General features: G+C 47.6%; 1 protein-coding gene across 1 annotated transcript in view; it reads right to left on the bottom strand.

Moving 5' to 3' along the window:
• The window catches only part of CUX2 (cut-like homeobox 2), a 280,298-nt gene that overhangs the window by 87,731 nt on the left and 172,844 nt on the right, over positions 1 to 19,723 (bottom strand). The window contains exons 4-5 of the mRNA XM_010841427.1: positions 17,771 to 17,881; positions 14,122 to 14,169 (exon numbers count right to left, since the gene is read on the bottom strand). Coding sequence (XP_010839729.1) covers positions 14,122 to 14,169; positions 17,771 to 17,881 — 159 coding nt within the window. The remainder of the gene's footprint in view (positions 1 to 14,121; positions 14,170 to 17,770; positions 17,882 to 19,723) is intronic.

Raw genomic sequence — 19,723 nt, 5'->3', positions numbered from 1 at the left:
GAGCCCGATACCCAGGCCTTCTATCCCCCTCGGCCACCTGAAGGCCAGACCCCCACATCCAGACTCTTTTTTAAAATTTTATTATTATTATTTTTACTTTACAATATTGTATTGGTTTTGCCGTACATCAACATGCATCCACCACGGGTGTACACATGTTCCCCATCCCATCCAAACTCTTTTGAACCAGCCTTCTCTTTGCCACACCTCTGCTTCTGCCTCAAGTCAGGACACCATTATTGCCACGGGTCTCAAGTGTTCCAGACCCTGACTTCCAAGTCGACCCTCTTCTACCCCACCCACCTCCAGACGGATCTTTCTAGAAAAGCCTCCTGATTAGGCTGTCCTCATACATCAAGAGAATCCATGTCACCTCATCTACCCACAAGACAAACTACAGACTTAACACGGGGCACTCAAAGCCCCCCTGCCCGGCCCAGCTGTGTTTCCTTGCTTCTTCCTCTCCCTTACCTCCCTACGTATCGTAGCTCCAGAAGCATGGCACAGCTCACCAAACAGTCACTGGCAAATAACTATTCATTTTAAGAATAACCATTCATTTACACACTCCCTTCTGTGTGTAACGCACTGAGCTAATAAACACTCCAAACATGACCATCTCATTTAATCCTCACAATAAGCCTGTATACTAGGTACCATTTTATTGAGGAAACAGAGTCAGAAAGAAGGGAAGTGACCTAAGATCACATCCAGCCAGTGTTCAAACTGGGGCTCAAACCCAGGTCTGCCTGACGTCAAGACAACTTGTGCTCTTACCCCCACACTTTGGTCTCTGTGTTTCATCCTGTCCAAGTCTTCCTAACCTGAGCTGGGATTTCACCTCCTGGAAGGCTTCCCTGATTGCTTGCCGATAAAGTAATCACTTTCTTCCTGGCACACGTGGGACATTTTGCTCTAACTCCACATTTGCTTTTTTTCTTAGTTGACTGCGGACGTGGGCTCCCAATGGGTGGCTTGGCCTCCTTGTTGGACAAAGCTCATTTCTTCTGTTAGCCAGGCCACCATAGAGATATATATAGTAGGAGCTTTGTAACACCTACCAGATCATTAAAAGTTCTTCCCTGCTCTTGCTTTGCTGCTTCCTGGACTTGACAGATTCCTTGAAATTCATTTCCTACTCTTTTGTCCAAAATGTACTCACCCTACTGTTTTCCTGACCCCATCCCACCCTGCAATAGCTACTGAGGTAGTTACTTCACCCATTAGGGAGTCCACAGTGCGGGACACAGGGTTATGTACTCACCTCGCCCTGTTTTTTCTTTTCTTTTTAACACCTTCTTGGGCACACGTTAGACTCTATTTCCAGCTTCCCTTGAAATTGGACATGGCCTTATAAATGAGTGCTGGTCAAGGAAGTGTGGGTAAAAACGATGTGGCCACTTCCAGGTCTGGCCCTTGAGAACTTTCCCCATGTACTGTGTAAGTGAAGGGGACTCTGGAATGCAGTGAAGGCAGAGGCGGAAGACAGGAGATACCTGGATCCCTGAATGGCTGTGTGCAGCAGAGCCCCTTTGGTCATTAACCAGCACTAGACTGTGATGTGACTGAGAAATAATCTCTTGCTATGTGTGATGTCGTTGTCACAGGAATGAACCACTGTGGCTACTGCAGACACAACGGGTTTGAATCCTGCCTCGTCTACTTCTCAGCTATTTGATCTGTGTCTCCGCTTGAGTTTCAGTTTTCCTTAGGATTCTCTAGATATATCTCCAAACATCCCAGATGTCAGATCACCAGCCTTGAGTATGGTACCATGCAGGTGCTCAAGAAATGGAAACCCTGCCCACCCTCTGACCCCACCTTTGTGTCTCAGTCCCTGAATTTCAGGGTGGGGCCTCTGCTTAGTTCCAGGACATAGGATTTGGCTGATCCATGAATATTTGGCTTTATGTTTTAATTAAGTGTTGTTATTTTGTAGTTGTGCTGAGAAGAATTGTATTAGAGGGCAGGAGTTTATAAACCTCAAGAAGGAACTAAATAAGAGACTTTTGTCTGTCACACTGTGGGGCCTAAGGCCAGGACAAAGGAAGATGGAGGGGATTTAGGAGGTGAGGTGGTCTTTGAGGGTGGGGAGGCAGTTGGGGCCAGTGTACCAGGGTAAGCCTGGCTCAAAGTGATGCTACACTTGGCAGGGTAGCTGGGGGTTGGGTAGAAGCCAGGGCACAGGTGAGGGCCTTAGGGACTCTGGCCACCTCTCCCGGGCTTTCAGCCCTGAAATTCTCACTTCCCTTCTCCCTCAGGGCATTAGCACACACTGCTCCTTTTACATGGCATGCCATTCCACCCCTCCTGTGGCTAGAATGTTCTGCTTCATGCTTTAGTTCATAGTCATTTCCTCCTGGAAGTCCTCCCTGACATCCCAGGATGCTCTCATAACCCCATGGAGCTTGTGTCACAGCCCTGCTATAGATGATAATTATATATTTACTTGCTGTGCGAGGGCCTGAATTACATCTGTCTTCTCTCAGAAGGTCAGCTCTGGAAAGGAATGGACTGTCTTATTTGCTCCTGTGCCTAGAATAAGTACTCTGTATATACTGACGGAGTAACTGAATGAATGAATAATAATTTTCTCCCACTCCCTGTAAACCTAAAAGCAGGAGCCAGCAGACTTTTGTAAAGGGCCAGATAATAAATAGCTTTGGCTTTGCAGGCCATACAGATTGCTGTAATGACTCAGCTCTGCAGCTGTGGTGGGAAAGCAGCCATGGACAATACATGAATGAATGGGCATGGCTGTGTTCCAATAAAGCTTTATAAAAACAGGCTTTGGCTTGAGGGCCAGAGTTAGCTGACCCCTGTCCTAAAGCTTGCCGTTTGTCTCTCTGTTTTCACTTGCACATCTAGTGGTGTGCTGGGGCTTACCTCTAGCAGCTTGCCAAAGCCGATTGTTAAATTTTCTGGACTTATACAAGCTGGACTTTTACAAACATGGCCCTAATTAAAAATTTAAATCATATAAATCTACAATTATAATACATAAATTACATTTAAAATGATGATACTACAATCTGGATGAATCTTGATGACACTCTGAGTGAAGTAAGCCAGTCACAAAAAGACAAATACTGGATGATTCCACTTCTATAGAGTACCTGGAGCAGTCAGATTCACAGAGACGGGAAGTTTAAAATTGTGGCTGCCAGGGGCAGGGAATGTGGAGCTACTGTTGAATGGGAACAGAGTTTCAGCTTGGGAAGATGAAAAAAGTTCTGGAGATAGTGGTGATGGTTGTAGAACAGTGTGAATGTACTTAATATCACTGAACTGATGAGTTAAAGATGGTTAAGGTGGTAATAAATGTTATATGTATTTTAACACAAAAGATTTGAAGAAAAGAGGGAATACATATTCAGAACTCATCACTTCCTAATTATATGGTGATATATTACTACTCTTGGGGCTCTGAGGTTATGCACAGCTATTATGTCTGTGGTGGAAACGCTACCTGAGATGCTACTGAATATCTCTTCCCAACTCCATGTTGTCAGCCTGAAATTGTTCCTGGAGGGAGTATTTACACCACGGAAGTCAGGACTCTACATTTACCAACACACGACTGGTTATTTCCATGTATCCGTCTCCTCCACTAGATGGTGAGCTTCTAGGGCAGATCAGATCAGATCAGATCAGTCGCTCAGTCGTGTCTGACTCTTTGCGACCCCATGAATCGCAGCACGTCAGGCCTCCCTGTCCATCACCAACTCCCGGAGTTCACTCAGACTCACGTCCATTGAGTCAGTGATGCCATCCAGCCATCTCATCCTCTGTCGTCCCCTTCTCCTCCTGCCCCCAATCCCTCCCAGCATCAGAGTCTTTTCCAATGAGTCAACTCTTCACATGAGGTGGCCAAAGTACTGGAGTTTCAGCTTTAGCATCATTCCTTCCAAAGAAATCCCATGGCTGATCTCCTTCAGAATGGACTGGTTGGATTTCCTTGCAGTCCAAGGGACTCTCAAGAGTCTTCTCCAACACCACAGTTCAAAAGCATCAATTCTTCGGCACTCAGCCTTCTTCACAGTCCAACTCTCACATCCATACATGACCACAGGAAAAACCATAGCCTTGACTAGATGAAACTTTGTTGGCAAAGTAATGTCTCTGCTTTTGAATATGCTATCTAGGTTGGTCATAACTTTCCTTTCAAGGAGTAAGCGTCTTTTAATTTCATGGCTGCAGTCACCATCTGCAGTGATTTTGGAGCCCAGAAAAATAAAGTCTGACACTGTTTCCACTGTTCCCCCATCTATTTCCCATGAAGTGATGGGACCGGATGCCATGATCTTCATTTTCTGAATGTTGAGCTTTAAGCCAACTTTTTCACTCTCCACTTTCACTTTCATCAGGAGGCTTTTTAGTTCCTCTTCACTTTCTGCCCTAAGGGTGATGTAGGGCAAGAGCATCTCAAATATTAGAATCACCAGCAGAAGCTTTTAAAATCCTGATGTCCAAGCCTCACACCAGACAGAATGCCAGCCACTGTGGGGAGGGACCCAGGTCTCAATATTTTTTAAAGTCCTCAGGAGATTTCAATGGGCAGTTTGAGCATCTCAAACTTTAATGAGCACATGAATCACAAATCACCAAATTATTGAGGCCTTTTTTTTTTTTGAAATATAGTTGACTTACAAGGGGACCTTGTTAAACTGCGAATTCTGACTCCGGGGATCTGGGAGGTGGGGTGGGGGGCCAATGAAACTCCATTTCTACCACACTTCCAGATGATGCGGATGCTGCTGGCCCCATGCTCTGAATAACAAAGGGTTAAAGGATGAAACTCACATGAAATTCAATCATAACAGTGATCGTTGCTGACCCTGAGGAGCGTGTGTCTGGCTGTTTCTTTCATTCAGCTGTGCGGGCCCTGGGGACAGCAGGGGTATCTACAGCTGCTCATAGCCTCATCCCTGGAGCCTGGAACTCACCCTGGTATACAGCAGGTGCAGAATAAATGTCTGCAAGACTGAAGGTCTCAGTCGAACTCGAAGGGAAGCAGGGGTGGGCATGATGTGTACTCTAGGGCTCTGGCTGCAGGGGAAGGCATACTAACTCTAAAGCATGATGCAACGCTCCTGATTCTGGGAGGTTTATGCCACACAAAACCATTCAAGCTCTCTACTTGCACGAATCCTCCCAGCCTACCTGTGTGGCAGGGGCAGTTGCCGTTCCCAGTTCACAGCCAAGGAAACCGAGGTTCACTGAGACCATTGGTCAAGGAGAGAGCTGTGATTGGAACCCAGGTCTGTGCGGATCGAAGCTACTGTCATTTCTGCTCCATATTACAGGAGCCAGAAGAATGATCTGTGCTCACCTCTTAGCTTCAGTGCTTAGCACAGTTCTTGGCACACAATGGAGCTCACCTGTCAATATTTCCTGAGCACGTGAGTCAGTGATGTTCACCACTTTAGCCCTTGAATACCATGCCTGGCACACAGCAGGTGTTCAAGAAACATCTACTGAACGGATGTCCGAGTGACCACAGGAATGGGCACTCATGCCCCGAGGGGATGTGCTGGCCGCTGCAGAAGCGTCGCTCTGCCCGCCGCTGGCACCCGGCAGACACAAGCGCTAAGAGACGCTCGGCTGACAGCACCACGAGATGGATGCGCGCCCGGCGGCCTCATCTCCCCACCGACTGGCCCCGCATGGCCTTCCATAATGCAGTCCATTAAAAGGCTTGTAAATTTTCATACACGAAAGCCTACCATGGCATCAGCACAGACTAATTGTTGTTAAATGTGCGGGAATGTTACCGCCATGCCGCTGGAGTGATCACTCTTCCCAGCTCGGCCCAGACGCCGGCCCATTCCTCTGCAGGCGGAAAGCTTACAACGTTCGCACAAGGCCAAAAAGCAATTCGTGTCAAAAAGATCAATAATATAAAAATAAAGCATGAGAATTCTAGTTAAAGGGAATGTCATATAAATATGTGGCTCACGTCCATGATTCCAAGATTAAAAAAATCAATCAATATCGTTCTTTAGATGATGTTATTTCTAATGAGAAATACCCGGAACAACTGCAAATAACTGCTTAACTAGGGGGAAAAAGCATTAATAATTTACTTTATAAGGCATATGATACTGAATGAAAGAGGATTGCTGCTGGTTCTTAATTTGGTTGTAATATGGTGTGACAGGTTCAATGATGCTTTGGTGGGTTCTTAATATTAAATTCAGAAGAATGTTCAGCTCGTTATAAGTTTTACCCCAAGCTGGGCAGGGCGAAGCCAGAGGGGCCAGACCAGGTTATGGGAGCCAAGAAAATGTGCATCATCAAAGTTATTATGTCACCAGAGGAAGGGGTGGGGAGTGGGTGTGCACACACATGCATGTGAGCTGGGAACAGGAAGGGTGGACGGAAATCCTTCTCACTGAATCTTGCAAGTGACACCTTGTTTATTGAGCACTTGCTATATGCCAAGTCCTGGGCTGGGTACGCAGACTTGGGTTTGAATCCAGCTCTCTGCAATGGGCTGGGCTTCCCTGGTGGATTGTGCCTGGAAAAAACTCAGCAAAGACATATCTAAAAGGCACAGATCTGGCTGAAAAAAGAGGTCTCTTTTCTAACCCCTAACTACCTGCAAGTGTCCAATTCAGAGCCTCAGTGTAGGACTGATCAATTCTACAAAAATCTATAGAGTGTTCTTAGCTCCTTCTGTACCCACGAAGCTCCCTGAGGAGATCCACTCAGCCCTACAAGCTGAGGTCTGTGTCTTCCACCCTCTGCTCTGCTGGTGAAGAGCTGTGTGAGCTGGGGCAAGCAGCTTAACCTCTCTGAACTGCAGCGTCTCACCTGTCAGAGGGGATGACACCAGTGGTGCCTCCCTTGCTATATTGCTGAGACGTGGTGAGGCATGGCTCAATGCACGGTGAGTTTTGCTGGCTAGTATCCCAGCCTGAGTCACCACCCACCACCATGTGCCGGGTGCTGAGCCTCACTTCCCTTACCTGAGAACGGGCGACAGCAGATGCTTCCTCATGGGGCTTGGGGAGAAGTGGGAGGAATAAATTCAGCGCATCAGCTGGGAGTGCTGACTAATGTCCAAAAGAGCACTCACTATGTGCTGGGCTTTGTTCTTGGAACTTTTCAAGGGTCAACTTATTTAACCCTCACATCGACCCTATGAGGTAGGTATTATTATTATCTCCATTTAAAAGCCAAGGAAGTTGAGGCCCAGAGAGGTTAAGTGGCCTGCCCAGGATCACACAGCGGGCAAACAGATGGGTTAGGATACAAGCCTGTGCCAATCTAGCTCCAAACTCACACTTGTTCCCACTGCTTATCTTTCCTGCTGGGTCCCGCCGGTCAGTGAGGCCGCTTCTCCCTGGCTTTGCTGGCTGGTCAGGACTGTATGTGTCTAACGTCTGTGTGGCCCCAAGGGGGCCCCACTCACAAAGAGATGGCATGCCGGTGCTGGGAGCGACAGAGAAAGGGTTACCTCAGGAGTAAGAGAAACATGACATCAAAGACAGCTGAAATAGCAAACAATGTTAAAAGGCAAAAGGCAAAAAAAAAAAAAGATCTCGTAATTAAATTTCAACTCAAAGGGAAGGGCAAGAGTCCTGCAGGCAAGTGCAGAACAGGAGGGGAGCATAGGCACCAAGTTAGGACACGGCGTGCAGGGCTGGGCTGGGGGCTCAGGGCCGAGCCTGTCTCAGGCGAGCTGAACTGTGAGGACGTGCGCTCCAGGCCCCACTTAGGCAGCTCAGCTTCAGGAACAGGGACTGGGGACCTCGTGCTGGTCAGAACCCCTTCCCCACCCACATCTGCCTGTGAGGGCGCAGCAGGGCGTCCTCAGAGTCTGGGACTGGGACAGAAGGTGGGGGAGGCCGATGATGACTTCTGGTTCTGGGCACAGGACGGGGGCAGAGAGCAGGAGCTTGGACAGGCAGTGTGGGGGCTCAGGTGGGGTATACAAGGCATATAGTCTCCTCCTCTCTCCCATTTTTGAGAGGCCAGCCCTACCCCCACCATGCGGAGGTGATCAGGAGGCTGAGGGATCCTGTTACAACCGGAGTCACAGCCGGGCCCTCCTCTGCTCTAAAGCCTCCTGTGGCTCCCACTCAGGCAGAGTCACAGCCAAGGAGCCCCGGGGCCCTGAACGATGAGACACCCACAAACATGACTTCTGTTACACAGCATCCTGGGTGAGTGTGGGGAGCCGTGCTGGGAAAGATGGGAGTCCAAGCCTGACTAGGGGTTGGGGTCAACCAGGGAGAGCTTCCTCACTCTTGGGAGGATCTGATACTTGAAAGGAGTTAATTGGGTCAAGAGACAGTACTGGGAAAACATTCCAGGTAAGAGAATAGCAGACACGTCGCCTGAGGTGGGAATAAGCCAGGCTGTCTACTGGCTGAGGGGAGAGGCTGGGAGAGGTCAGTTGGCCAGGGGTTTCTGCCCTGAGTGCCTTCTCCAGCCCATACCACCCTCCTGAGTCTGAAGTCATGTCCACCTCGGGTCTCATCCTGTCTTAGGTACTAAATGGATGTCAGTCATCTCCCCGGAACCTCATCTGTAAAGTGGAGCTAATTACAGAATCTTCCCTTAACAGAAATATCATGAAGAACACACAAAATAATCACTAGAGTGTGTACCACACGGTGGACGTGCAATCCAAGTCACGTCAGCAGACTCCTCCAGCAAAGGCAAGGCCCTGCTTCAGGGCCAAGCCTGGCTCCTGACTGACTACAAGAGTAAGCAACTGAGTCTCAGCGATGTTCACATCAGAGGCCACGCAGCAGACATCCTGGCCTCTCTCTCCTCTGGTGCCCTGTTGGTCCAACCTGGGTCTGATCAATCACTAGCATCCTGGCAGGTGGATATGGGCAAAAGAAGGAACTTCCAGTCCTCTGCCCACTTGAAAGTGAGGGAACTCCCCTTGGTAGACTGTGTTTGGCACCTCTGGCTACACGAGACCTGTGGGAAAGGGTCTGGAATGCCTCAGAACACAGGAGACTATGACTTGTTACATATCTGACCAGGGTGGCACCCTGAAACCCACACGCATCAGGCTGTCCAAGTGCAATCACCCCATTTTAGAGAAGGCACAGTAAAGGGTAACTCACTCAACGAAGGGTATATATATTTATTTGTTGACTGAATCATCCACTCATCCAACCAACACCCATCCACCCAGGATAGGAGTGCCAGGTTGGTGGGCATCATGCCATGCTTCGCCACCTAACCACCCACAGGGAAGGCAGCAAGGCCTCCTCTTTTGCTTTCTTGCAAATTCCTATCTCAACATAACCCTTCTGCTCCTCCACAGACAGAACTTGAACTGCGTCTGCTCTGGACTTCCTTTAGCCAGTGGGGTTTGCCTTGTAGATGCACCCCAATTCCACGGGAAGAAATACAAAGGAGAAGAGACAAAAGCTCAGAACTGCTGACACTTCCACCTGGAGGGCAATGCTAGGCTCAAAACAGAGGAGGCTGCGTGCTGCCTGTGTGCCCTGGCTTCTGCCTTGGGATGCCCTTGGGCATCGGGAGGGCAGAAAGAGTGCTCTGCATGGAGGTGGTGATCTAAGGACCTGGTGCTGTGGGAAAATGAGAAGGCTAAAATCTGGCAAAGGCTGAAGGAGAGGGGCTGGGGGTGGAGGTACAGAAGAAAATGGAGAAGAAGGTGGAAGAAAAGAAGAGGAGAGAGGGAGATGAGAGTTGAGGATCAGTGGGGAGGGAAGAATTGGCACTCTGAATCCGGGCGTTCTGATTATCTACTGTTGTGTAACCACCCACCCCCAAATGCAAAGGGCTCATAACAACTTCTTATCTTCATGGTCCTGGGGGTTGACCGGGCTCAGTGGGGTGGTTCTTTCTTGTCATCTCTCAGGCAGTCATGGCAAGATGGCAGCTGATGGCCAGCATGGTTCCTTGATTCGCGTCTGGTGCCTTGGTGTCCCTGGCCCCTCTCTCTACCATGTGAAGACTCATCCCTCAGGGGCTCTCCATGCAGGCTGGCTTCTCGCTACAGGGAGCCTCTGGGTGGTCACGTTTCTTACAGGAAGGCTGGGCTGGAGGAGGCAGGAGGTAGAAGCCCCAGGCCGGCTGAGGCCTCTGTTGTTGCAGGCACAGGGTCACCTCTGTCACGGCTATCGGTTCAAGTGGAAACTACTCTAAAGGCCCATATGCAGAGGATGGAGACACAGGCTCCGCCTCCTGACGGGGGAACGCCAGGATACAGCACAGATGTGCAGCCACTGTGGGGACGGTGTGAACCTGAAGTTCAGCAAACGAAGGGGATCTCTAGGCGGGACGTGACCCCTACATGCTGGTTCAGTCACAGGCACTGACCTCCTAGGGACATTATAAATATTTGTTGAGTGGGCCTTGGAGGCGCCAAGGAGAAGGGTGGCCCTTCAAGTTCTGGCACAAACGCTTGCCCAACTCCCTGTTCCGTCTCTTGGTAGGTGGCGTCTCGACTCTCTCACCAAGCTCCTAAAAGGCGGTCACACCACAAGAGCTCCCTCTGATCCTGAGAGGACAGGGAGACAACATCCTCAGGCCCGAGCAACCAGACACACACCACAGTGAGAGCAAACTACTTGCTGGCCACTTGACAGTGAATCTCACTGAACCTCATGCAATCCGAACAGCTGTCCCCACGTAGCAGGGAACAGTGGCTCAGAGATATGAAGTCACTGGCCAAAGTCACATAAGCAGTGTCGGGTGGGACTCAGACCCTGGGTGTCTGACCACTACTCTCTCGCTTCCCATGGGGGTCAGAGGCTGTCTCTGCCTCTTTGGTTTCCAAATTGCTGTGTTTCAATCAGGCCCAGGTGAACAAGTCTGTTCTACCTCGATGGAAGGGGTTTTCCACCATGCAGGCCACATCTCCTTCATGGGGGAAGAGGAAGGAAGCAGGGGAAAAAAAAACCTCTCACAGCAGTGGCCTTGCCATCTTCTGGCTGGGCCACTGCACAAACGCCTTAGCAAAGTTTCACCTCTGATTTAGCATAACAAAACTTTTAATTTAGATGTTTTCGTCTCTCTCTCCAAGTAAAAATAAGTTTAAAATAATGACTGTAATAAATGAAGGTAATTAATTGTAGTTTGTTCCTTTACTGTCTAGTCAGCTTAATTTTACCTTTTCAACTAATAATGAGAAAATAATTTTTGTGCTCGGAGGGTTAATGATATGTAACTGCGAGAACTGCTAATTGCATGTTGCAATCCATCCATCAACAACCCCATCTGTGCGACTTGATTATGTTTGCTAAATTATTGCTTTGAATTATCTTTCATAAAGCAACTTTTGTAATTAGCGGGGCTTTCGTCTTGCTCTTTTCTCTGCGCACAAGGATATTCAAACTTTGGCCATTTCAAGCTGTCTCCATTAAGCCACCTTCTCTGGCTGTCTTTGTTTCCCTGAGCAGGGGGAATCAAGACTGTCCTTTAAGCAATCAAGGCGGAGAGGGAAAGCTTCCTCAATTCACAGCAGGGCAAATTCACTTCCTCTCCGCCTCCCTCCCACCACCAGCACGGTGGGGGGAAAAAAAAAGAAAGAAAAAGAAAATAAGACCCCTGCATACATAGTATGAAAAGATAAAAGGATGCCTGTATTCTGTATACACCAGGGCTGGTGGAGTGAAATTAAGGAATGAACTTGAACGTGTTATATTTCAACAAGAGGCCCGCACTTGGGGAGAAGGAATGACGGGTACGATATTCAGCCTTGGCGTTTTATGGGTTAGTTTATGTGACTCTGGAAGGTGTTCGCCTCAGGGAATATTCCTGGGAGGTGATTAATGCCCACTTGGGAATCTGCAGCTCTGAGCCCAGAGCCTGGTGGATTGCGAGAGGGAAGCGGCATAAAGGATGAACCCTCATTAAAAAAATTAAAATGAAAATCAAATTTGGATTATAAACGGCCTGTGTGTGTGCAGTTTGTTCTGCACGAAGAAGATGCTTTTTATTAACACCTTTCTTTGCCAGCGCTTCTCCCCTGAGGCACTGGGAGGGACATGGCGGCCGCGATGGATTAGTCAATAGATCATGAAGAAAGCAGGGGTTTCGGGAATAAAACTCCAGACAAATGTAGTCTCTTTTTGGTACATTAAAGGGACGATGGAAAACCCTTTTAAAAAAATTAACGAAGTTCTTTGAAGATTGCCAGCTATTAAAATGGTGTCTATTCCACATGCCACATGGATTTGGAAATGAGAATTCAGCTTTGTCTCTTCTGGCCGCCCTAAGACTCTCTCCTCCGGCACTTACTGAGCACCAACTGTGTGCTGGACACCATGTCAACTTCCTCCACCCTGCTCAGTTCTCAGAAGCCCTCCTGTTAGTCGCCTTTATCGAAGGAGGAAAACTGCAGCTCAGAGAGGTTAAGAAATTTCCCCCAGGCCACACAACTAGCCTAAGATTCAAGCCAGGCCCATCTGAGTCTGATTCACATGTACTTTCCACTATACTACACTTGGGTCTTCTCTGACCACTGCCGAAATCTAATGTCTAACTCTTACTCCCATCAAAAGATAACGTAAGTCATGCTGGCTTCCTCTAGGGACAGAAAACCCCCTTCTTTTGGATAAAAAGCCTTGAACACCTAGTTAGGAAAGAGGCAGATTCTAAGCCAGGCATAGTGGAGGCCAAAGAAACCTATGTTGAAGGTGACTGATAACAGAAATAAAATACTAAGGCTTTTAACACACAAAGTAATGTTCTGAACACTGTGAGTATTAACTTTGTTCTTCATTCACAACCCTATGGAATAGGTATAATTATTATCCAATTTTGTAGAGTGTGACACAGAGGCACAGAGACACAAGTAACTTGTGCATAGAGGCACAAGCAACCTGCTTAAGGTCAAACAGCTAGAAACTGGTAGAAGCAGGATTCAAATCTAGGTTGACTCCAGAGTCTGTGCTCTTCACTCCCGAGAAGCTCTTGATGCATCAGGAATTACATTAAATTCTTTCCTTTCATTGTATTTCACCTAATCCTCACAACAACATGAAAAGATCTGTAGTGCTTTTATTTTCCTTTAACAGATAGGGAAACTGAGGCTCTAAGTGGTTAAGAGAAGCTTTGCCATGCCAACCCAAGCAAGGGGAATGGCCGAGAAAGTAATGCTCTACATGAAACACTCAACGCCTGTCTTGGGGCTGGACCAAAGAAAGGATCAGCTGCCCGAGAGTGCTTATGTGCTGAATGCTTCTCACGGGACCGTGAGCTGGCAGATGGGGACCTTTTTTATAAAAAAAAAAAAAAAAACAAAACACAAAGCCATGACAACACATTCCTAACATTATTGGTCTTCTTTCTGGGTTTTTTCCACCCTCTTCTAGCTCAGGCACCTCACAACCAAATGAATCAATACCGGATGGCCCTATAAATAAATAAGCACATCAGTCAACTCAGTAATAAAATGAAAGGATGAAAAATATGGAAATCAGCGACATTTGTGTAAATCCAGTTATTGTTTACTTTAATATTGCCTTATGTGCTTACTCGGTTCTGAAGAGACAGATTTAAAGTAATGTGGCACTTGGCGGACGATAGACTTAAAAATGCATCTCCGCTGGCGAGTGCTTAAGGGCCAATCCTTTCAGCGTCCTGCCTGAATCCAGGGGAAGACCGAGAAGAGCCCCCTTAAGACAGAATGTTGGAGAAATGGCCCTGCTCTTCCACTCCCCTGACTCAATGTAACTCCATTCTTCTCCTTGCCAGCCTCCTGTGCCAGCCAGACAAGTGGACATTCTCGGAATCCTGGTCACCAAGTCAAGCAAAGAGGAGACACGGGGAGGTCCAGCTCCATCCCAGGGCTCCAGAAAAGCCAGAGAAACAACTGGCTGAGGACAGCTCAGCTGCTGCCAAAGGAACGAGGGCCCGATGGGCAGGAAAGAATGTGAAAGCAGTAGATTTTATATACTCCGAGGGTGGGTGGTAGAGAGGATGTCAGAGCAGGTGGCAATCCCACCAAGCGGAAACAGAGCACCCTTTCTTATCATACTACGGCTGATCTGGAGGGCATGGGCAGTCTACAATGGGGGCAGGGAAGTTTCTCTGCTGCTGGAAACCTCTGACAACCCCAGGTGGGATAGGAGAGACAGCCAGGGGGTATTTTCGTGACATGCCACAGGCCTTGGGTCTTACCTCAGCTTGGAAGCTTTTTAATACAGGAGCCACCATCTCTCTGATTTCCTGTAAAAGAGATGAGCGAAGAGTTCACTGTGGTGTCAAGTAGCCCCTGCCTGTAGCTCACTGCTGTCCCCCAAATCAGCAAGTGTGTCTCATGGGACTTGCGCTCCATGAGATTTCATAAGAGTTCCTCATATATACGCCTACAGACAGACCCAAACACACACAAAGGGGCCCGGCCAGGTCTGATCGGAACACATCAAGCACAACATCAAGCTTCTTCCCTGCAGGACCCTTGGGAGCCTTTTACATGGTGCACACTGGGAATTTCTGGAAGAGGGAGAGGAAGTAGCATTTCCCAAGTGGATCTGATCACGGAATGCTGTTTTATGCAAAGTACCTCATGCGATTGGTGGCTCATCATGGGTCATTCTTTGGAGCTGGGGCTGGAGAAGCTCCGTGCCCTGGGTCATGTTACCAACATCCCTTCAAGAAAACCTCTGCTCTCCAGGCGCTGCTCGGGAGATGTCTCTGGAGGTTGCCAATTCTGCTTTCCCACTCAGTTGCCCTCTCTAGCAAAAACTGCATTTGGCATTTTAGCAACAGCGCCCTGTACTGTCACCCCTTCCTCACCAGAAGATGGGGTTTCTGGGGGCTTGGTGGGGTCACCTGTCATGGGACCCAGCTCAGAAGAAGGGCTCTGTAAATGTTTGTTAACTCTGTGCCACCGGGCTATCCTCAGAAGGGAGCCTCTTATTTTGGGACCCTAATTTCATGCCTTCCTCAAGGGCCTTTGAGGTTCCCACCCCCAAGGATGCCCCTGGTGGACTCCCATGAGTTCTCTCCAGCGTGAAAGAGGAAGGTCTTTTAGAACCGAGGCTCCCAAGAACTTGACTATAAATGCTCCAGTTTTCTCTGAGACCCACTGGTGACTCCTCTAAGCACGGTCATCTATGGTCCACAAGAAAGCCCTGTGGGAGGAGAACCTGAGGGGGGCTCGAGAGAATGGAGAGGGAGCGGGTAGCAGAGAAAAGCAGGAAAGGGAAGGATGCACCAGATACGTGTGTCAGGTGAAGAATAAATCCCTCAACTGTGAAATAGGATGGTGTTGCTTCTGGAAACAACCCTTCTTCTGGGTCCTGGGAACGTGTCCTCACTGTTCTGGGACCCGCCCCCCCAGGGCTTCTCAGAGCCACTGACTACTGATGTGTGCTGGGGATCTACAGGAGAGATGTGGGGAGTGCGTGTGAACCTAGGGAATTTATTTGATCAGAAGGAACTGTGAGTGCAGGGGCTGAGCTTGGAGAAGGAAACTTCTGTAGACCCAGGTTGCGGGTTGTAAACTCAAATGCCCACAGAGGCTGGTGGAAGAAGACAGGAGGGAGGCAGGCTGGGCGGCCTGTGGCAAATCTCAGGAGGACACAGCGCCTTTGTAAGGGGGTGGCAGCTGCTTGGCTGTTTCTGATGACTGCTGCGTAGGGGTGGAGCCTCTGTGTGGCCAGCTCTACCAAATGGTCTCAAAAGAGATTGGAAATCCAAATTTTGGGGTGAAATCAGAGATGCTAAATGTTGGTAATTTACTGTAAAATTGGAGAGACTTTTACAGACCAAATAAAACACATCAACAGAAAACCTCTGGTCTGGGTTTCAGGAAACATAAGTATTGGAAGGGGCTTATCTCCTCTGAATTTACAGAAAGGGACACAGGAGCTCTGAGAGGGGCTGACTGTTGAAGGTTCCAAAGCAAGTGAGTGGCACAGTTGGAATTACAATGCAGGTCAACAGATTCTCCAAACAGGCTCTGTTCACAAAACCCCGCTCATATGAATTTACGGGATTCAAATATGAGAACCATGGTGAGGTCGGTGGGACTTTGGATCAGTGCCAACTCTTTCTAGACGCCCACCACCCTTTCTGTCTGCTTAACCCCTGGGGGAAACCAAGCCCAGGCACCAGCAGGAGGTGAGCTGGGTACCAGCCAGATGATGTTCTTAAATAAAGTCTTGGCATGACTCTCCCCCATCAAGAGAGACTAGTTCCAAAAATGAGAATTTTCAGAGGCACGACTATAATAGGAATGGAAACTTATTCCTCCTAATTACATAATTGCATAATTATGCAGTATTAAAATTATGTAAGCTGAACTCAGAGGCTTAAAACCTGGCCTGGATTTCCCTTATCACCTGGGGGCTCCCACGTGGCCTGGGGGAAGGAGGTCTAAATGGTGGACTGTGGAGATTTGTGGCCATTTCATCTCTGCTTCCCAGAGACTGGACTCAGAGACAAAGCTTCTGGTTCTCTCACTCTGGGCAGAAAAACTGGTTTAAAGACCAAGCTGTTCTCTGTTCTAAGAGGGGAAGGAAGGATGCTCAGAATCTCCCCATGCCTTCTTAGCTCCCAGGACTCAACTTGGTCTTTCTAAAGCTGTAACATGGGAGACACGCAGATCTGAGATTCCCACCCCTTTTCCAAGTGCACTCTCTCTCAGCTCTCAAACCTGATTCCCCCCAGACTTGCTCCAGGGACAAGTCCTAACTAGAACCTATTTTCCACTCTTGCCTTGAAGAACCAAAGATATTGGTTCTTCAATATCTGACATGTGAGGAGGATTTCACAGCAAAGAGACCGACCCCCCTGAGTTTATGTTGCCTGATTTCTGGGTAGCCTGCTTCTTCTCCATCTTTCCATGGCCCCCTCCTCCATCAGCAAGATGACAACAGGACTCCTAGGTGATTCCAACAGGCAGAATGGAATCAACATGTCTAAGTCTAACATTAATACCTTTGGAATGGCAGACCCTGTTTGGTTCTCCTCCAAGATCCAGGCCACCTGAGTGGGCAGAGAGCTGAGTGGGCTGAGACAGAGAACTCCACCCTCTGCTGACCACAGAGAGGCAGGGCTGGCTTTGGGAATGGGCCAGGTATCTGTTTCCCGTTTTCATGGCTCTGACGTGTCACATCCCTGCCAACATTATATGGAGTCAGAAGGTTTTCTTCTTCCATCATTAAAAAAAAAAAAAAAATTGAGGAGCAACAGGGGGCCTGATAGAAGAGGAAAAAAAAATTCACACATTCACCCCTGTGAAGAAAGAAACGTGTCCATTCTTGTCTTTTCCCCTGCGGGACTCTTACAGTGTGGGGGCTGGGCATTAACTGGACCTCCCTCATAGCAGCTGAGAAAGACAACGCTGGTGGCTGGAGTTGCAAAGGAAGGGGTGAAGAATGAGGAACATTTATGGGGGATGCGTGCCACTTTCAGACTTGGGAGGTTAAGGGAAGGGCTGGAGAGGGTGACAGTCTACAGCCACCATCTTCCAGACGCCAAGGGGAAAGCAAAACAAAATCAGGAACTCGAGACAAATTGTCTTTGCTGTCAAGGCCAAGCATCTGACTTGGACGCTAATGTGGGGAGAAAATGGATGTTGTACAGAGCCCTCAAAAACAATGACTTCCATGGAGAAGCGTCTTGTTCTTACTCTAGACAGCACCGCTGAGTGCCACTATACGAAGAAACGCGGAGACGTTGGGGGTTGTAATTTTTCTTTGTGGCTAATTAGCTTCTTTTCTTGTTAGTCACTTATGTCTATAGTTTTCAAAATATAGTTTGAACGGAGAAAAATCTGCATTCCTACTGAGTTAATTCTATAACAGCAACTGTACTGTACCTCAGGTACATTTTTCTTAAATTCCCGGCGGAGTTCAATTAAATGTTTATGAGAATGTTCACTCTCCTCCTGCCGTGCAGACAGCTCGGAAGCGACGGAATTAAGCTCCTTCTGGAACAATAAAAAAAAAAAAAAGGAGAGAGAGAAAAGAAAAAGATTTTTTTTCCTCCTTTTCCTTTTTAATCATTGTACAAAACAGCATTCCAAACAAGTTTTCTTAACTTACAAAAAAGCTGAGAAAAGACAGGATATTGACTCCTGGCACAAATGAATAATTTACGAAACTGGGGATGCAACCGAAAAAAATCCAGGACAGCTTTTTTGCTTGTCAGAAGTCAGGCCAGATCAATACTCTCCTATAAAGTTGGGTGGAGTTGTTTTTTTTCATTTCTTCCTTACGCCTCTGCCCCACCTCTTAAATTTCCAAGGGAGTGATGGCATAAGCTTGTCAGTAACTGTAGAAAACATCTCCAAACCGTGTCAAAATAGTAAAGTGCGGCATATTGTATGGGCATATTATAGTGTAAGAAAGTGCTGTCGACAGCTTTCATATATCAGAGGTGGGAACTGTTCCAACTATGACTTACTCACACTTAAGGGTTCATAAATACGCCTTTTAAGATATAGATGGCTTTTTAATTTCAGTAGATTTTGGAAAAATGAAGGTGCCAATAAGAAGCAAGATGACCTTTTGTGTATCCTGCAGTAAATCATTTAAGGTTCACTTCAAGTATAAGAAATATTTCATTGAAGACTGCTGGATTCAGAGCAAAGGATTGGAAGCAGCCTTGCCTGCTTATGTGCAATGAAGGTTTCAGACCAGGTTTTTACAGGATGCACCAAGGAGGGAGAAAAAGAGTGAGGCATGGAAGTGGGGGACGCTCCGGCTCACACATGACAGACAATGTCTGCTGGTCGTACATGTATATTTGATCACCCCTCTCGCAGCTTTCTTCACTTTAACGGTGGCAGTTTCACAAGGGGAGTACAATTCACCATGAGTTGTCATGGATTTCATTTGCATAATTCAAGAAACGCTCTGTTTATGTGGTCTGCTGCTTTCTTGCACCATCCCGAGATGGGCTTTTTTCTGGACCATAACTCGAGGAGCATTTCTGTATATATCACCCGATTATATTTGCAGCAATCAAGCCCCATAATTTCCTAAATCCGGTGATGCAATAAATTTCTGCAATCAGATTTATTAAAAACACACATGCAGATGCGAGAGTGTATTTCGAGGGTGAACTCTTTAATCTAACATATGTATGACGAGGCCTGGTACCGTGTTGAAAGACCCCATTTGTCATCGCTAATACGCATTCATCTTGCACACACAATGAAACACTTTTACCATTAGATAATGAAATAAAAGTACTATTAACCCGCTGCAAATCCTTTTCCCTCTAAGAGACAAAATGCATGGTAATTGTCTTATATCATGTCTGAGAGTCGGTAAATCTGCTCAATAGCAGTTCACCATAGCACCATAAACCTCATACCCACTGGAGGCTGGAGCATCTACCCTAAACCCAGAATAAGTACCTCTGCCTATGAAGCTTTTGGGAGAAATCAGCGAAGGACTTTCTATTTCTGGAGAAATGTCTAACTTCTTTGGAGAATCATGAGACTAGAAGGGAGACTGCTAAGTCACTTCAGTCGTGTCCGAATCTGTGCGACCCCATAGACGGCAGCCCACCAGGTTCCCCCGTCCCTGGGATTCTCCAGGCAAGAACACTGGAGTGGGTTGCCATTTCCTTCTCCAATGCATGAAAGTGCAAAGTGAAAGTGAAATCGCTCAGTCATGTCCGACTCTTAGTGACCCCATGGACTGCAGCCTACCAGGGTCCTCCATCCATGGGATTTTCCAGGCAAGAGTACTGGAGTGGGGTGCCATTGCTTTCTCCAGAAGGGAGAAGGTCCAGGCAAAAAAAAAAAAAAAGCTTTAAAATA

This window comes from Bison bison, unplaced genomic scaffold, assembly GCF_000754665.1.
Source record: "Bison bison bison isolate TAMUID 2011002044 unplaced genomic scaffold, Bison_UMD1.0 scf7180017864160, whole genome shotgun sequence".
Lineage (NCBI taxonomy): Eukaryota > Metazoa > Chordata > Mammalia > Artiodactyla > Bovidae > Bison > Bison bison.
Note: the sequence above shows the minus strand (reverse complement) of the source record. Positions and strands in the feature narration are given on the sequence as shown.